Source organism: Fundulus heteroclitus, chromosome 3 (assembly GCF_011125445.2).
Source record: "Fundulus heteroclitus isolate FHET01 chromosome 3, MU-UCD_Fhet_4.1, whole genome shotgun sequence".
Classification (NCBI taxonomy): Eukaryota; Metazoa; Chordata; class Actinopteri; order Cyprinodontiformes; family Fundulidae; genus Fundulus; species Fundulus heteroclitus.
The window spans coordinates 37442526-37458750 of record NC_046363.1 but is presented as its reverse complement, the minus strand read 5'-3'; the positions used below and the strand labels follow the sequence as shown (position 1 = coordinate 37458750).

The following is a 16225-nucleotide window of genomic DNA, read 5'->3' as shown; positions in this document are numbered from 1 at the left end:
TTGCCAGTGGTGTTGAAATATCGCATAAAGCATAACCATGCATCAAACGCTGAGTGCAAAATCAGGCAGGAATGTAATTATATTTGGCCCGTGTGGTAAATCTAAACGTCTATTAGAGACGGTCCATTGGTAGACAGTGAATGCAAAGCTAATATTAGAAATCCCAGGATGCTCCGTTAGTGCGTTCTCATGTCCACCAGGACCCACAGGCCTCCCTCCTCATGGCATTCATCAGGAACCTCATGCTACCAGTCAGATTGGGCCGGTGCCGTCCAAAAATGTCTGAAAGAACAGTGGAAAACCGAAGCTTTCTGGACTGGTAAGAAGCAGAATATCTGTTTGCAAAGGTAAAGGACAGACCTGCTTGTGTAATGTGCAGAGCCAAAGAAGCAGTAACCTTTTATGACAGAAAGGCTAACAACAAATTCTTCAACTTCACCTCAAATCCACAGACAGATGGTGTGACATTAAAATACCACGGGATGTTTAAAACTGATTTTGAAAAGAAAAATGCAGGCTAACATGCATCTTCTGGGCTGGCAGCCTCAACACTTTAGAAAATGTATGGACTGTACTTAAAAGCAAAGGCCTGGGCCAGGAAAAAAAAAATGTACTAACAGTTATGCCAAGAAGAGAAATCTGTGTATATTTGACCACAGATTGGACCAATTCCACTATACATAAATATTTCCCTCTCAGTTGTTTCTAAAAAAAAAAAGAAAAAAAAAAAAGTAATTGTAACAGGATGCAATATAATATCCCCACGGCACAAGTAAGTCATTAAAAGACCAACTTTACATTCATGGCCCATTTAAACGTCTCATCGTACCATAATAGACCAGAGGACGGTTATAGAACAAATACAATATTTAATAGTCATTAGCTGTATGTTTTTAAACATTTACATTGCTGGGATTATATATGACACTAGAAATGACACTAGAAACTGAAAGAAAGTCAGAGGCTTTAAACAATAACAGCATTACCCAAAATATCTTCAGTTATGACTACATTGCTTTTTCACCAGCCAATAATAATAAAAAGAATAACCACATAAAAAACTGACCACATGTCTGCAAACTGATCTAAGAATTAGTCATGTGGTTTAATTACACGATCATGCAGTGGAAAAGCGTTGCATGCATCATCATCCTGAGAGTGTGGTTTTCGTTCAGTCATGAGATTAATCCACAGCCAAGTCTCTGCTTCCATTATGTGCTACCAAGTTGTAAAAAATCTCATTTGAGTTGCATTTGGTGCAAATTGATAAATTTGTGAAATTGAAACTATTTGTTTTAGATGAATAGATTTTCTACTATATATGCTGTGTATTGACGAGATGCGTACAAATAAAAAATCCCAAGCTGTGACTGTTTATAATTCCAACCATTTTAAGGTTTATTTGCATTAGAGGCTGATAAAACTAGGTAAATTAAATTTAGTTTTATTTATATAGCGCCAATTCACAACATGTCATCTGAAGCCACTTTACAAAATCAGTTCTATCAAATCATAGATTGGTTAAAAACATTTCTACCCAGGGAAATCCAGTAGTTAACATCAAATTATTGACTTGCAACATTCACTCCTCCTGGATGAGCATTTTGCAGCAGTTGACAGTCGCTTGCATTGTGTTGTAGACTTTGCAGCAATCTCTCTTACCAAGCATGTACGTAGAGATGGTGGGAAGGAAAAATCCCTTTTAAACAGGAAGAAACCTCCAGCAGAACCAGGATCAATGCGAACGGCTGTCGGCAACAACTCACTTTTTATCTGATTTAGATCATATGGCATAGAATGTAAATCTGTGGGAAGTCTTCTAATTTTACCACCATGTAATTTATTTGTGGTTTTTTATTCAAGTCTCATTCAATAAATTATGTTTGCAACCTTTTTTCTAATTGATCCATATTAAATGTATCCTCTAAATTTCCCCCTTTTGTATTTAGTCTGATGATCTCAAAGGCGTTTCACTGCACTGTACAATAATACAATTGATAAAACTTAACGCTACACAATTGTTTGGCATATTGATGGTTATTGGGTGTATAGTAGGGCTTGGCAATATATCACAATCTTTTTTATAAAGAGATATAAGATAAAACTATATCGTTTGTATTGAGGGGGTCTATGTTGTGTTATAATTATACTTTTATGTACTCCAGTAGGTTATTTTTCAGCTGTTCCACATATTTATCTACAGCTATTTGTCAAAAAAATATGACTGAGACATTTGGGGCCAAACTTTAATTCAGATATGTCTTTTTATAATTACTTTATGAAATAAAAACATAGATAAATATAGTATATTGGCATTCAGCCTAAAAATATTCAGATATTTTGGTCCATATTGCTCAGCTCTAGTGTATTTTTGCCTGCAAGATGAATCTTCGCAGTATTTGTGTGTTCACAAACAAGAATCCATCTTGTGCCGCTACAGGTTCAAGCGTTTGTGTTTGATCCAAATAACGGTTCGGGCCAATCATGTTGCAGTATTTTAGGGCGGGACTTACCGGTGCGACGAAAGCAAAAGCTCCTGACATAAACGTGGCAGCGCAGGACGCACGGCTAGATGCTGCCATCTCATCTGTTTTATAAGAATCCACGATTTCTTCTTTGAAAGCAGAACAGCAAGAAGTGCCTTGACTAGATTCCCTTCTTGCGGTTTCTGATGTCTGCTGCTTACGTTTTAATCTGATACCGTGATTGGCTAGAACCAACCTTTGGTAGGCGGCCACTAGGTTTCGCTTCACCCAATCAGCTGGGAAAGTTTTGCTGAACGTCCCTCCTTTCCTCAAATAATTTTTGTTTGGAGCAGGCTGATTGATAATGTGCAGAACAGCGAGTGCTGCGAGTCTTGACCAGGTTACTAGTGTAACGTAATAATAAAAAAAGTGTGTTGGATTTAGCACCATTTCAAAAGGTTTAGCACAATTCTGCTGTTTATTTCACTAAAACAAAACCATCACTTAACATTTAGCCTTGAAAACACTCAGTTAATTGCGTGGTATGCCTTCCTGACTTAAAAAAATGAGCTTAGTCATAAAAAAATATTCTTTCAAGTCCTGTAAATATACGCTCCTAATTAAAAAGGACTTGTTAGATATGGGTCGCTGCCAAAACACTTTCCTGGGGTTTTATAAAGATCCATTCATGAGTTTATGGCATATTCTGACAGATAAAACATCACACCTCCTTGATGTTGGTGCGGATCCGTGTTTTATAATCAGCCATGTGAGTTTGTGTGTGTTGTGAGGAGCTGAACGAGTGGAAACGTTTAAAACAAGCTAGCAGTGGAACAAAAAAAAAAAAAATCACAGATTTTTTTTTTTTTTTTTTCTCACGAGCCAACCACGGAGTGTTTTATTGGGTGCTTCAGATATACAAGTGCACGACAAACCACTCTGCAATCGCAGAGGTGGCGGGTAGCCAGTAAATATACAAGTCCTGCCTCTTTCACAGGCAGACCCACACTTTAGTGGTCTGCCTCAAAAGCCTTTGAAAAAATACATACAGTACAAACAAAATCAGAAGACGTTAAAAGCAAGAAGAATCCACTAATGCAAAACTTCTTCCATGCAGTTAACATTACTGATGACAATTACAAAAAAAAAAAAGCAAAAAAAAAAAAAAAAAAAAAGTCAAATAAAACAAATAAAAGCATACTCTGCAGTTTTGTTCCAGGTGCAACTAAGAAATTGAGAATACATACAGTATAGCCAGAGGACAATGTGAGTGATAATGATATTGTTTTTTTTTTTTTCTCCAATACAATACTTCCAACATTCAGATATTGGAAAATAAAAATCCCAATCTACTCTTTGTATAAAAAAGAAGCTTTCAAGTCAACAAGGAACAAAGAACATTTTTTTTTTAAAGTTTTCTTATTTTTGCACAGAAAAGGTAGATAAAATGGGGGGGGGGGAGAGAAGGAGGAGAAGGGTGATAACAGGAGGGCAGGTTCACTGTTGCACTTAGTGAGTGTGCTTTGACATACAAAGGGTGAGAGGTAGAGTGAGGTTCAGCGATGAAGGAGGAGGAAGCGGGAGGGTGGGGGTCCGCAGCAGGGGGTCTATGTAGCGTATCTCTTCGTCCATTGTTTAGCTATTCTGTCATGCTCTGTTCTGTTGGTCAGGTACTGTGTGGCGATGCTTCCCACCAGAGGGTCGGCTGTAAGGAGACACAGATAAACATCGTAAAAATCACAAAATTTAGTCGCTTTTATTAACCAAAGCAGACATACAGAGTAAGTTCGGCAACAGTAAAAAGAAAGCTTGAGCTATTCCTATATAGTGAGTTGATATGATGAACCCACAGAAACAATGCATGGCTTTTGAAATGAATGGATTCAATCAGGTTAAATCCAAGTTTCACAGCCCAGTAAAGAGTTTGATTGGCGTTTTTAGTGTGAAGCGTGTCTAAACAAAAGCACCATTTACACTACCCTTGTTAAACCGATCCATGCCGAGTTTGCACCGAGCTTGGATCAGTTAACTGTGCCGAGCTTAACGAAATATCACAATTATAACAAAGCATAACTTCCTGAATGTTACGGGCGCCGCCATTTTGATTTCCTTGAGTCCCTCCTTCAATCCTAGAGAGCAGTAGTACCACAGATCGTCACTAGGAGGCGAGGAACCGTGCTAGCATGATGTGTAAATGGTCGTAAGAACCAAGCTCGGTGCGGTTAACTGATCCGAGCTCGGTCCGAGCTCAGCATGGATCTGTTTAACAAGGGTATTGTAAATGGGGCTCTACACTCGAGAAGTTATCTCAGTTACTGAGCTCGGACCGGTCTCGGCACGGTTAAAAAAAAAAAACGGTAGTGTGAACGGGGTATAAGTCAAATATGTGAGATGAGCAGCGAACAAAACAACATGAAGAACGAAGGGGAAGAAAAAGAACAAGTAAAACGACAATAAGGTGGGGCTCAAACGCTACGCATTGGCACCTCTACGCTCAACAACGGGTTAATTCTTTCTGAGCGCCAGTTGCTTGTAAGTAATAAGACTTGCCTTCACATAAGCAACTTTCTATAGATGTATCCAGGGAGAGGGGAAGGAAAAATACAATTGTTCTGCTGTGACTTTCCAGATGGAAATAATTGGAGAGATAAACAGAAAACTCCTTCTGCAGCAGCAGCAGCTCACTGAGTGTGTTGCTTTAATCATAGCACGAGTTGCCAGCTTGTGTGTGCAAGTTCTCTGGTGCTTATTTATTCAAGCAAGTTTTTTTTTTTTTAAAGAATTACATTTAGCAATTTTTGGCTAAAAATGCTACACTACATCCTAATAGTCCCTCTTTGGTATAGCGGGCAAAGTCTGCGTCTTTCATACGGGGTCACCTGGGTTCGGTTGTGTCAGGAGGGGCATCAAGCAGAAAACCTCTGATGAAAGTTGATTTTAATGCTCTGGTCTCTCACTGCATCCAAATACATAAATAAGGTCCAAATTAAAGAGCTAAAGGGCAAAGATATTGTAGAACCAAAACTATACCTATAGATATTGAAAGCATAAATAAATTACAATAGGCCATTGTTTTTAAAAGTAGATACGTGATTTTAAAAGTACTCATTGACTTAAAAGTCCTTTGAACACACGGCTTTCTTAAAAAAAAAAAAAAAAAAAAAAAAAAAAATTATATATATATATATATATATATATATATATATATATATATATATATATATATATATATATATATATATATATATATATATATATATCTATCTCAGGAAGGTACTACCATATATGGATGACGACGAGTCGTTTCGAGCCTGATGAATATGTCTAAAGGATTGTGGTGAGCACTTTTTCTTAAGAGATTATCCATGGGAGAAACGAGGATTTTTATGCGAAATAGTAATTTTTTGCCCCAAAACTATAAAAAGTTAGAAACTTGTATTCAAGGGAAGGAACAATTCAAACCTGAGAGAAGACAACACAGCACAGGTCCTAGTTTAAACGGAGGTGGCAGTGGGTGTTGTTTGTGAGCATAAAGTTAACCAGGTAAATCAAATACCGTATTTTTCGGACTATAAGTCACTTTTTTTTCATAGTTTGGCCGATCCTACGACTTATATATAAAATTTAAATGGCAATTCATCTTGACCAGCATGAAGCAAGAATTAAACATTACTGTCTATAGTATATACATCCATTGTATGATGGAGGAAAAAAGCTCAGCGCAACGAGACGCATTTACCCACTCCTGCCTTAATAAGTAAATCAGTTTTTACTTATTAAGTCTTCTGTCAGTACAATACAACTACTGCTACTCCGACCTGTTCAGTACAATAGTTAGCCTCAGTCTCTGCTGTTTTTCTTTCTGAGTGTGTGAGCCAAATGAGTGTCTTGTCTATAACTTTCTCTTCCATCCAACATGTGTAGTATTAGCTAGAAGTGAATATTTTAAAACCAGACAACATGTGTGAAAGCTGCAGGCAGACATTAAGCATTAACGGAGTCTTTGCAGTGTGACAGTGAATGTCATCTGATTGTACTATCGCTTCATGGCTCGTTAATGTAGATTCTGGTGCCACAGTAGATGTAAGGTGATCCATGCCTGCGCAAAGTGTAACAATGCAAGTCAGAAGCGGAGCAGATATTATGATGTCTATCTGAATGCTGATAGAATTTCGGTGTTTATAATGTCATGTTTTGTAACGGGGTAATTCCCCACTGGTTACAAATACAGGCAGACTGTGCTCTCCACAAAGCACTTTTAAATCTCTCCGCAGGATGTCGGTTTGTTGGGTCTCCAACAGACTCTTCTCAGACAACATTTCTCACTTAGCCAATTATTCTTCACTTTAGGAACTCAAGTTACAGCTGGAAAGTCTGCTATTAATACTTTTGTCTTAGGGTGGGCATTCTGTCATGTATTGATACCAGAATTCAGCTTTTTAAATGCAACATCAAAGGCAACTTTTGGTTATGTGCCCTACTACCTCCTGCTTACTCTTCACTTTCAAGCATTTTGGCCAAAGAAACTACTCTAATATTATGAGCCCATACACAAATGGAAAGTAAAAAAGAAATAAAAATTATGGCCTTTTTAAAAGTACTGTCAGAGATTGGCCTTTATAAGGGGCTGAAGGGAAAGGTTTTAACTCTTTCTACTTATAAATAAATAAGACGGCAGCAAGAATGACCTCCAACGTTGACTGGACTAAAACAACGCGTTTCCGTTTATTCTTCCCAAGATACCCGCAAAACGATGCAAAGGATGACCTTCTACTGGCATCAAAAAACGTGTATGCCATCTCAGGTACAAATGAAAAGAAATCATGACTGGAATGGGTTTGGACGCTGTGGCCTGACTTTATTAGGATGTATGCACAGTATAACTTTCGCATCCTAACATCCACCTGCTTTCAGATCCCTTTGCTAAACAATATGAGAGCAACAGAAAGCGCCACACTGCAGCTGCTGGTGTTTGGAAATAAGATCACCGTAGATTTGTTGGAAACAAGATAGAAGATAGAAATGAGAATCATAAGTATTCATATAATAAGTATGATTTGGAAGTTCAAAGCTGGGCGACATCATGTCAGATTCAGCTCAGAAATTGATTTATCATGGTGAGTACAAGGAAACGTTCTCCAGTAGCAGCACAGACTATGAATAAATGAGTTAATGAAACATAAAATTAGATTAAAGCCATTACCCTGCACTTTTTAGTCCCTACTCTTTTACATTTTAATCTTATTTAAAACCACAACAGACAGCCTGCGTTTTCTTTCAGGAAGTCAGTTCTGCAGATTTTAGCAGCTGCATTTTGCACAAATTCCTCGTGAAACCTGTTAAGTTTGCAGCACTTTCAGAAAAGAAGACGGTTTTAACACAGCAAATACTATGGCACAAGATAATATCTCGATTTATTCAATGCGGTTTTCTGCAATTAAAATTTGGATTTGTTGTTTGTAACTTCAGATAACCTTGAGGAAATACTGAAGGTTTGGATTAATCACAGTTTTTATTATAAAATGTCTACAGTCTGGAACATATTCGCTGTATATTAACTGCAACACACAAACAGAAGAGTGCGTCATTTCTTACCTGGGTTACAGTCTGTGAGCAGCGAGCAGATGGACAGCAGCACCTTGGAGATGGTGAGGGCGGGGCTCCAGTTGTCCTTCAGGATGTCCAGGCAGATCACTCCCTGACTGTTGATGTTGCAGTGATAGATCCTCGTGCGAAACGTTACCTGCACACAGAAAAACACTGTCGTGAAGAAATATGGGAAACAATGATTGTTGTATAACTACTATTTTCATGTGAGTGGCAAATGCACCTCATTTTGTTAAGGCAACACCTTCGGGGTTTTCTTAATTTTTGCACAAATGCGTTTTTGCACCATTATTTTGCACATTAAAAATGGTTTGAACATTCTCCTGCATAATGTGACTGCACACTGTTTTTCTCCTAAACTGTTTACATGTTTACATTTTGATCATTGCTGCACTTTATATTGTAATGTTGCCTTGTTCCACTTGGAATCTGACTATACTCTTATAAGCTGTATGCAACGAGATTTCGTTCTGTATGCACTCTGTACATACAAAATAACAAATAAAGTTGTCTAAGTCAATAAAAACAAGTGTTTGTTTTACTCCTTAGAATGATGTTGAAAAAAGATACTGTATTGTCTCTATTCAACCTGCTCTGCACATGGATATGATCAGAACACTACTCATTAGATTTTACAATGTTTAAAACAATGCGTTGCGTTTATGGGGTTCTGCCTAGGGACGATTAACTGGAATATGAGCCAAATTATCAACAAGTCCTATAAAAACAGAAGAAACATGCCAGAGTTAGCCTGCCGCTTCACATGAAAACGTTTTCATCAGAAGAAAAACGTTTGTGTGGGGTCAGATACAGCTTAAAAAAACCTGTGGAGACAAAATATCTGTGCTGAGAAACAGACGCTGCAGATTCCTGAGCGTTGTTTGTGAGGGAGTCCATGTAATACTGATGAAAGAGTCTTTATTGTCATTATATAATCATAATGATATTTATGTGAGACAGCATTATTTTCCTGGACTCTGAGCAGTTTTTGAGTTTTTAGTAACAGATTGGTACCCTGTAGTGCAAATGCCTATTCTTGACTTGGTTTCAGACACAATAAAATCCCCGTAACGAAAATAATTTCCCTCTGGCATTATTAAAGTATTTTTGATTCTGATACTGAACAATGGATGCCAAGGTTAAAATAGATGCATTTTTCATAAATAATTTTTTTTTAAACCAGCTAAGCTTCTTTGAGGAGACTGCAGGATACATATATTCACTTCTATTTAAAAAGGGACCCTATTATGCAAATTTCACTTTTTACAACCAGAGGTTATTTTTTTTGGCAATAAGCAAATAACAAACAGGCTTAAATCGGAGGCAACCGGACTTTCTTTCGCTCAGTTCTTTCTGAAAACCATTCAATGCCTAGCAAAATATGGTTACCTCCAATTTAAGCCTGTTTGCTGTTGTGATGACCCAGATAACTGAGAATTTGCACAGGCAATAAGTAAATGTTTTGATGACCTGTTTCAAAAAACCTCACGATTATTATGTCAAAATTATGCTACAATCAATTGTTCAGTTTAAATGTACCTCTGACATGACTTAATTAAGTCATATACCTTTTAGTATATGACTTAATATTAGAAGAAGAGAAAAAAACAGTAAAAAATGAGAATAAATGCAGTGAAATATAAGGTTTTCCAGTGAGATGCAAGTGAAAAAACAAACAATACCAACAATGCTGATTTATTACAGTTTAAATGCGAAGATGTCACAAAAATAAATAAAAACCTAATTTGCAGAGAGACATAAATAAAATTATTTAAAAAAAATAACGCATTTTAGGTAATCCATTATAAAAGACTTTCAGTTTGCCCCATCTTTAAAATAAATGCAAATGGCATAAAAACTGAATAGTAGTTTCACTTTCAGAAAAATGTAAAACTTCTTAATCCTTTTCGTCTTTACATCAAATGTTACTTTACACATGTCGCCTGATTATGTGTGTTGAAATATAATTTTTTAAAGGTCTTAAAATTAATTTTATGATTGATGGCTGATTTCTTCCCACACTTAGTATGTTTCAGAAAAATCTGAATTAAATTAGCTTTCGAACAGCAAGGATTTTTATCAATAAAATGTTCTAACGCTAGTCTGCAGGCTGAAAACGCAAGAGGCAGCAAGAGGAGAAGAAATTATTTTATGAAACCTTCTTTGTATTTTGTCACTTTAAGGATCCCGTTGTCATCGGAAGCAGTAATGAGTGAGACGACAGGGACGTCTTAAAGCTGCAGAGGGCTTCCATATCTCCTCTCAGCTGCTTCACATTACCGCCGATCCTCCAGCATCAGCGCCGGAGTAATGGCTCCAACCGAGTGCTCCACCGAGGGCCGTTTGCACCGTTTGTCAATGCAGCAGCTGGAGGAGCATGCAGACGCAAACACACCGATTTTTAGCAGGGGTTAGCCTTGGGATTTATTTTAATGTTGCATCTACTCAGAGGCCTACTAAGGCTAATTCCTCATAAAAGCCGACCAACAGAGGGCAGCGAGTCGTAAAAGCATGACAGCAAAAACACGCGCTCTGTTGTCAGGAAAAACTGGACTCCAGCGCCCCGGTGTCAATTAGTTTGTCCACTTGAAAAAGCAAACAGCCTTCTCTAACCGTGCAGCTGTGAGAACCAAGGCATGTAGGATAACACACTTTTCTCTGAGATCTCGACCAGTTTAACAGCCTCCCACAGCAGCGGGGCTGATAATGTCTGATCTGCTGCTCCAATTACCTACATCTGCCTCCCTCACCCCGACCATGCGCAGGAAAAAACCTCTTAACGAGCCTCGACATTCCCCAAAAATCACACGAGGCAGAACGCTATTAGAGAAAGAAAACCCCCCACCCATCAGCTGTGTGCACACAGAGCTTCCCCGCTGGCTCTAATCCAGAAGTACAAACAGATCCACCTGACGACAAACGTCACACCAAGAACGGGGACTCTGGATTTCTCGTCTTAAGACAATATTCCCCAGAGAACGTCAGATAATGGTGCATTTCTGCAGTAAGGGCGTGCGTGTGTGTGTGGCAGCACTACGCTTTGTGTGTTTGAGGGTGGAGTTTTGGCTGCAGATCACAGTGTGCTGGATGGGGGTACGAGGTATCGAGAGGCGACGGAAACAGTCGATCCCTCTGGCCGCTGAGAGCTGGGCCGGAGCCTGTGGATTAGTTTGAGTCTTCAGTGAAAGACAGAGCTGCTGGTTGGACAGCACAAAGAGCGAGGAGGACAGCATTGTGTGTGTGTGTGAAAATATCTATGTGCTTTTCACTGACAGCGAATGTGTTCAGTGTCCAATCAGCACTCTGCAAACATCCCACAGAGCGAGAAGAGGCGTTCGTCCTGTAAACGCAGAGGAGAATCACCACAAGATTGATCCCCCGTATTAAACACATCCGTGTCAAAAAGCTCAAACCAGACTGAGTCAAAGGATTCTCACGTTCCTCACAGGTTCCAACAGAAAACTTGTCGTTTTCCACGCTGAAACGTTCCTACCCCCCCCCCCCAATCAATTTCTAGACTAGTGATTTTCCTTAAAAAGGGTTTCATGTAGTGATGCACGATATTAAAAATTTAAACCGATATCGATAACCGTTATTTTTCTGCTATTCATGGCCAATACCGATTCCGATACAGATATTCAATATAGTTTTTGCATAATCTGCAGCTTGTGGCTTATTTATAACAGCAAAGAAAAGGTTTTGGCTCTTCAAATGTTTTTTTTATACCATCTCACAAAAAAGTTGTAATTTGCTTTTAATAACAAAAGACACAAATCAATTTAGAATACAAAGAGCATCCCTTAAAAATTACTGAACAGATCTATGGCTTAACTGCAAAGGCATTTGTGAAGTCAAAAAATAATAACCACAGCAAAGGTCAAAGAAAAAAGTGAAACTTCTTAAAAATGTTCAGAAGGATATCAGCAAAGATATTTCTGGAGTCAAGTCAAATAATTCTCGAACATGAAATTATCTGTACTAACATATGCATTTAAAAATTAAAAAACTTAAATAAAGTCAATAAAAGTGCATTCTCAAAAATGAGGTGCCATGATGACGATTTTTCAGGTGAGCTATTAGGTTTGTTGTGTTGAAACCCAAATCCTTCTTTCCTCCTCTCAAAATTCTTGCTGAACAGGTTTTGCAAACTGCAATGCTGTTGTCATCTTCTAATACCAAGTTTGTTTATTTATAGTCAGGCAATAATGGAGCCAAGCCTGGGTCCTGATAGTAAGGAACGCAAAATCCACAGATCTTGTCCTGCTTTGGGACTACTCTGCCTGAATAAAATTTAATTAATTTATCGGCTATTTTTATCGGAAGAATTTACTTATCGGGCCGCTATAAAATTCCACCTTATCGGCCGATATTTTATCGGTCCGATATATATTGTGCATCCCTAGTTTCAAGTTTGTTAGACATTTATTACCAATGTACTCGTATCCAGGATCTCGCTGCTCCAAGCCATTAACTTTTTCCAGAAATTCAGGTTAATACCAGAGAGCTGCACCGAGCGTCAACACTTAAATCACATTCCCGTTTCTCATTGAGAACAATAAATCAGAAAATACGGCAATGGTCTTAAAAAACAAGATGTTCAACGGCGGAATGAAACGATTTCAGAAAAATAGCTCAAAGTTACGATGCCGTCTTTCTGCATCACTGAAAAAAATTGTAGATAAGCCTGCAGACGACACCACTACACTGCAAAAAGGGAACTAAAAATAAGTAAGTTTCTTGAAATGAGTGTATTTTTACTTGATTTGAGCAGGTAGATAAGACTATTTGCCAATGGAATGAGATTTTTGCACTTAAATAGGAACAATTCATCTCTAAAATAAGATAATTAGACATCCTGCACTTGAAAAAAGACGATGGAGATGAATTGTTCCTATTTTAAGTGCAAAAATCTTATTCCATTGGCAAATAGTCTTATTTACCTGCTCTAATCAAGGAAAATTACAATGATTTCAAGAAAATGTCACTATTATTTATGTTTTTGCAGTGTATGGTGGGACTTATCACAGAAGGGGATGAGGCTGGCTAAAGAGAGGATGTGCAGCTGCTCACAGAGTGCTGCTCAGCCAACAACCTGCTTCTTAACGCCTCAAAAAAAAAAGTAAAAAATATCAAGGAGGTTGTTGTCTTCCCCATAAATGGGGACTGGGTAGAGACGGTGATCTCTTTCTCATTCCTGGGAGTTATCATCTTTATTAATGAGCCTTCGTGGTCTGGGAACATACGGGCGATGACAGGGAAGGCCCGGCAGCGGCTACACTTCCTGTAAGTCCTCAGTGAAAAACAGGCTGACCCAGAAGCTGCCCCCTGTCCCCATCGAGCCACTATCCAGCGTGTTATAACATACCGCATCTCGGTGAGGTATGCTGGGAGCGCAGCAGGCAATAAAACGGCCTCGCAGAGGGTCATAAATACAGCACAAAAGATCACCAGATGCCCTCTGCTCTCCCAGGAGGAGATTGCCAATTCCAGATGCATCAGATGAGCCACAAACATCCTCAAAGACTCCTCCCACCGAGCTCCTCTTCTGCTCAGACCGATGCCTTTCGGACCAGCGCTACAGGTCGATGAAAGCGTGGCTATAAACACAGTTTACTGCTGCTTTTAGGGACAAATATCATGTACAGTATCAACTCCTGCAAACTTTTTCTAACCAGTGCAATGTTTGTCTGCTGCTACGTAGGTTCGATTCTTTCCCATTCCATCCGATCTCAATTTGGATGACTGGTATTAGAAAAATGTTTTAGCTGTTACCTGAATTTCATAATATTAACATTTAACTGGAAATTAATAAAGTAATGGTAGATAATGGTGGCTGTAAGGACCAAACCATCCTGCTGGACGTTGAGACAATTGCTTTCACAAACATGCTTTGGGGGCAGAAAACCCAACCAGATACATGACAGAAAACAGAGACACCAGAGATATCTGTAGCTGTTATTTCTAGTCAATTCATTTCAGAAATACTTTATCAAATAAAAAGGGACACTAAATTTGGACACTAACCTGGTGCATTATTAAAAATATGACATATTAATAATTAGGGCTGAACAATTAATCGCATTTTCAATATAATCGTGATTAAAAAAAACGCAATTTCCAAATCGCAGAGGTCTGCAATTTTTGGGTATGTAACAATTAGTGAATTAGACACGTCCATTAGGTGTTGGTAAAATGTTTAAAGTGGGTTTGCCTCCACATGGAAGGGAAGACAGTTGCAGCAGTGAGATAATCTAATTGTATTACTTGTTTTAGAGTTTGTATAATCATACATAGCATTAAGTACAGGTCAATCAGTTTAATACATAGACTTGCTTGTTGGTTGCACTTTGTACTTTATATTCAACAAGGATTGATGTCCAAATCAATGCGGTACCGCGCGCGAGCTATTTTTAGAAACACAACGTCACGATGACGTCACATCACGTGGTACGCAGTAGGGCAACCTTGCATAGTCCGCCGCTGTTTCGCTGTAAAAGAGACGTGCGTTACCCTTGGTTTTACTCGGTAAACGACTGCTTTTTCCAAATCTAAGACCATGGTTTTTAAACATTGTTGCTATGGAACGTGCAACAGCGACTCGAGGTACGCTGATCGGCCGCATATGAAGGATGTTTTCTTCAAGACTGCCAAGGAGAAATGTGTGACACCGGGGCGGTCGGCCTACACAACAGTTCAACCCGGAAAAAGTTACCAAATTCAAGTACATATGTAGCAAGCATTTTGTCGGAGGAAAGGGCACAACCGAATAACATCCTGACCCAATTCCAGCGACATCAAGTCAAGGTAAGAGTATTTTGGTGGCCGACATGTTAATAAAGTAGCGCCTGCTACCATGATAGCATATAGGCTATCATGGTAGCAGGCGCTAACATGATAGCCTGCTACCAGGATAGCTTACTCAAAAACATTTCAAATGAGACAAACATTAAACATATACCCATTCCTGGACGGTGATTGCAAACAACAACAACAACAAAAAACGGCCGACGCTGCCATGATCGCCGCGCAGGAAAAAAAAACACAAAGCTTACCGTTCGATCAACTCGGCCAGTTTTCCAGTCTTTTTAAACCCTCGAACCTCAAGCCATCGTTTGAGCTGAAGGTTGGTGTGTTCTTCGACAGTTCGACCAGTAATCCGTGTGCCTGGGACATCGTCTTGGGAAAGTTTAACGGCTGTAAAGTCGGTCATATCGCTGTTTCTGTTGCGCTTGTAATAGCTGGGTTATCCGTGCTTTCTCTCCTGTATGCCCTACCTAAGCGGCAAAAGGGGCGTTGCTCTTGAGACGGTCACGTCACGTGCGCGGTACCGCATTAAAAGCTGTTCTCTTGAATACTATTCTGATCAATAGAAACATTAAAAGTTCATATTTAAAATAGTCCTTGTTTACATGCATCTTTATTTAGAGGCCATTTTTTGTTGCTTGTGGTTAATGCAGAGAAAAGTCAAAATTGCAATCTTGGTTGAAATATATCATAGGCAGAACACAATCATTTCTGCTCTGAGTTTAGATGCTGTGGGTCTTTTAGCAACTAATCCACATGGTGAGGAAACAAATTGATTTGTTGTTTGTATATATTTTAAAACATGATAAATTAAAAAAAAAAAAAAAAAAAAAAAAAAAAAAATCGCATTAAATCGCAATACTAAGAAAAAAAATTGCAATTAGATTATTTTCCAAAATTGTTCAGCCCTATTAATAATTCATCTCCAGGACTGGAGTGTGAAGGCTCCTGTGATGCATGATGCATCCATACCTCCGACCACTAGGGGGAGCTTGGCGCTTTGTTTTGTTTTTGTCCTGCTGAGGTCTCAGAGCAGAAGAAGAACTAATAAACAGACTAACACAGTTGTTAAACTAAAGTTGGTTCTCTGTGTGCTTTACTGATAAAAACACGATATTACAGCTCCCACATAATTGGGCGTGTTGTGCGCCGACTGTGAGCCGTGCGGACTCTCTCCAGACCTTTTACCTTTGTAGTCAAGCGCACCTCTTGTCTACTTTTTTGTGACAAATTCTTATAATCTCTTCACTTTTTCCCAGTGGGACGAAGCGGGAGAAGGGATGGTTAAATGTTTCAATAGCTTAGCATTTAGAGCCATTTCTTTTCCAACAGGCACCCAGTGCACATCT

At 38.8% G+C, this 16225-nt stretch overlaps 1 protein-coding gene across 1 annotated transcript in view; it reads right to left on the bottom strand.

Moving 5' to 3' along the window:
• Positions 1–3750: 3750 nt before the first annotated feature.
• Positions 3751–16225, bottom strand: part of LOC105936748 (ubiquitin-conjugating enzyme E2 E2) — a 54008-nt gene continuing 41533 nt past the window's right edge. Inside the window, exons 5-6 of the mRNA XM_012877715.3 lie at positions 8061–8208; positions 3751–4170 (exon numbers count right to left, since the gene is read on the bottom strand). Of these exons, the coding sequence (XP_012733169.1) occupies positions 4073–4170; positions 8061–8208 (246 nt within the window). The 3' untranslated portion in view covers positions 3751–4072. The remainder of the gene's footprint in view (positions 4171–8060; positions 8209–16225) is intronic.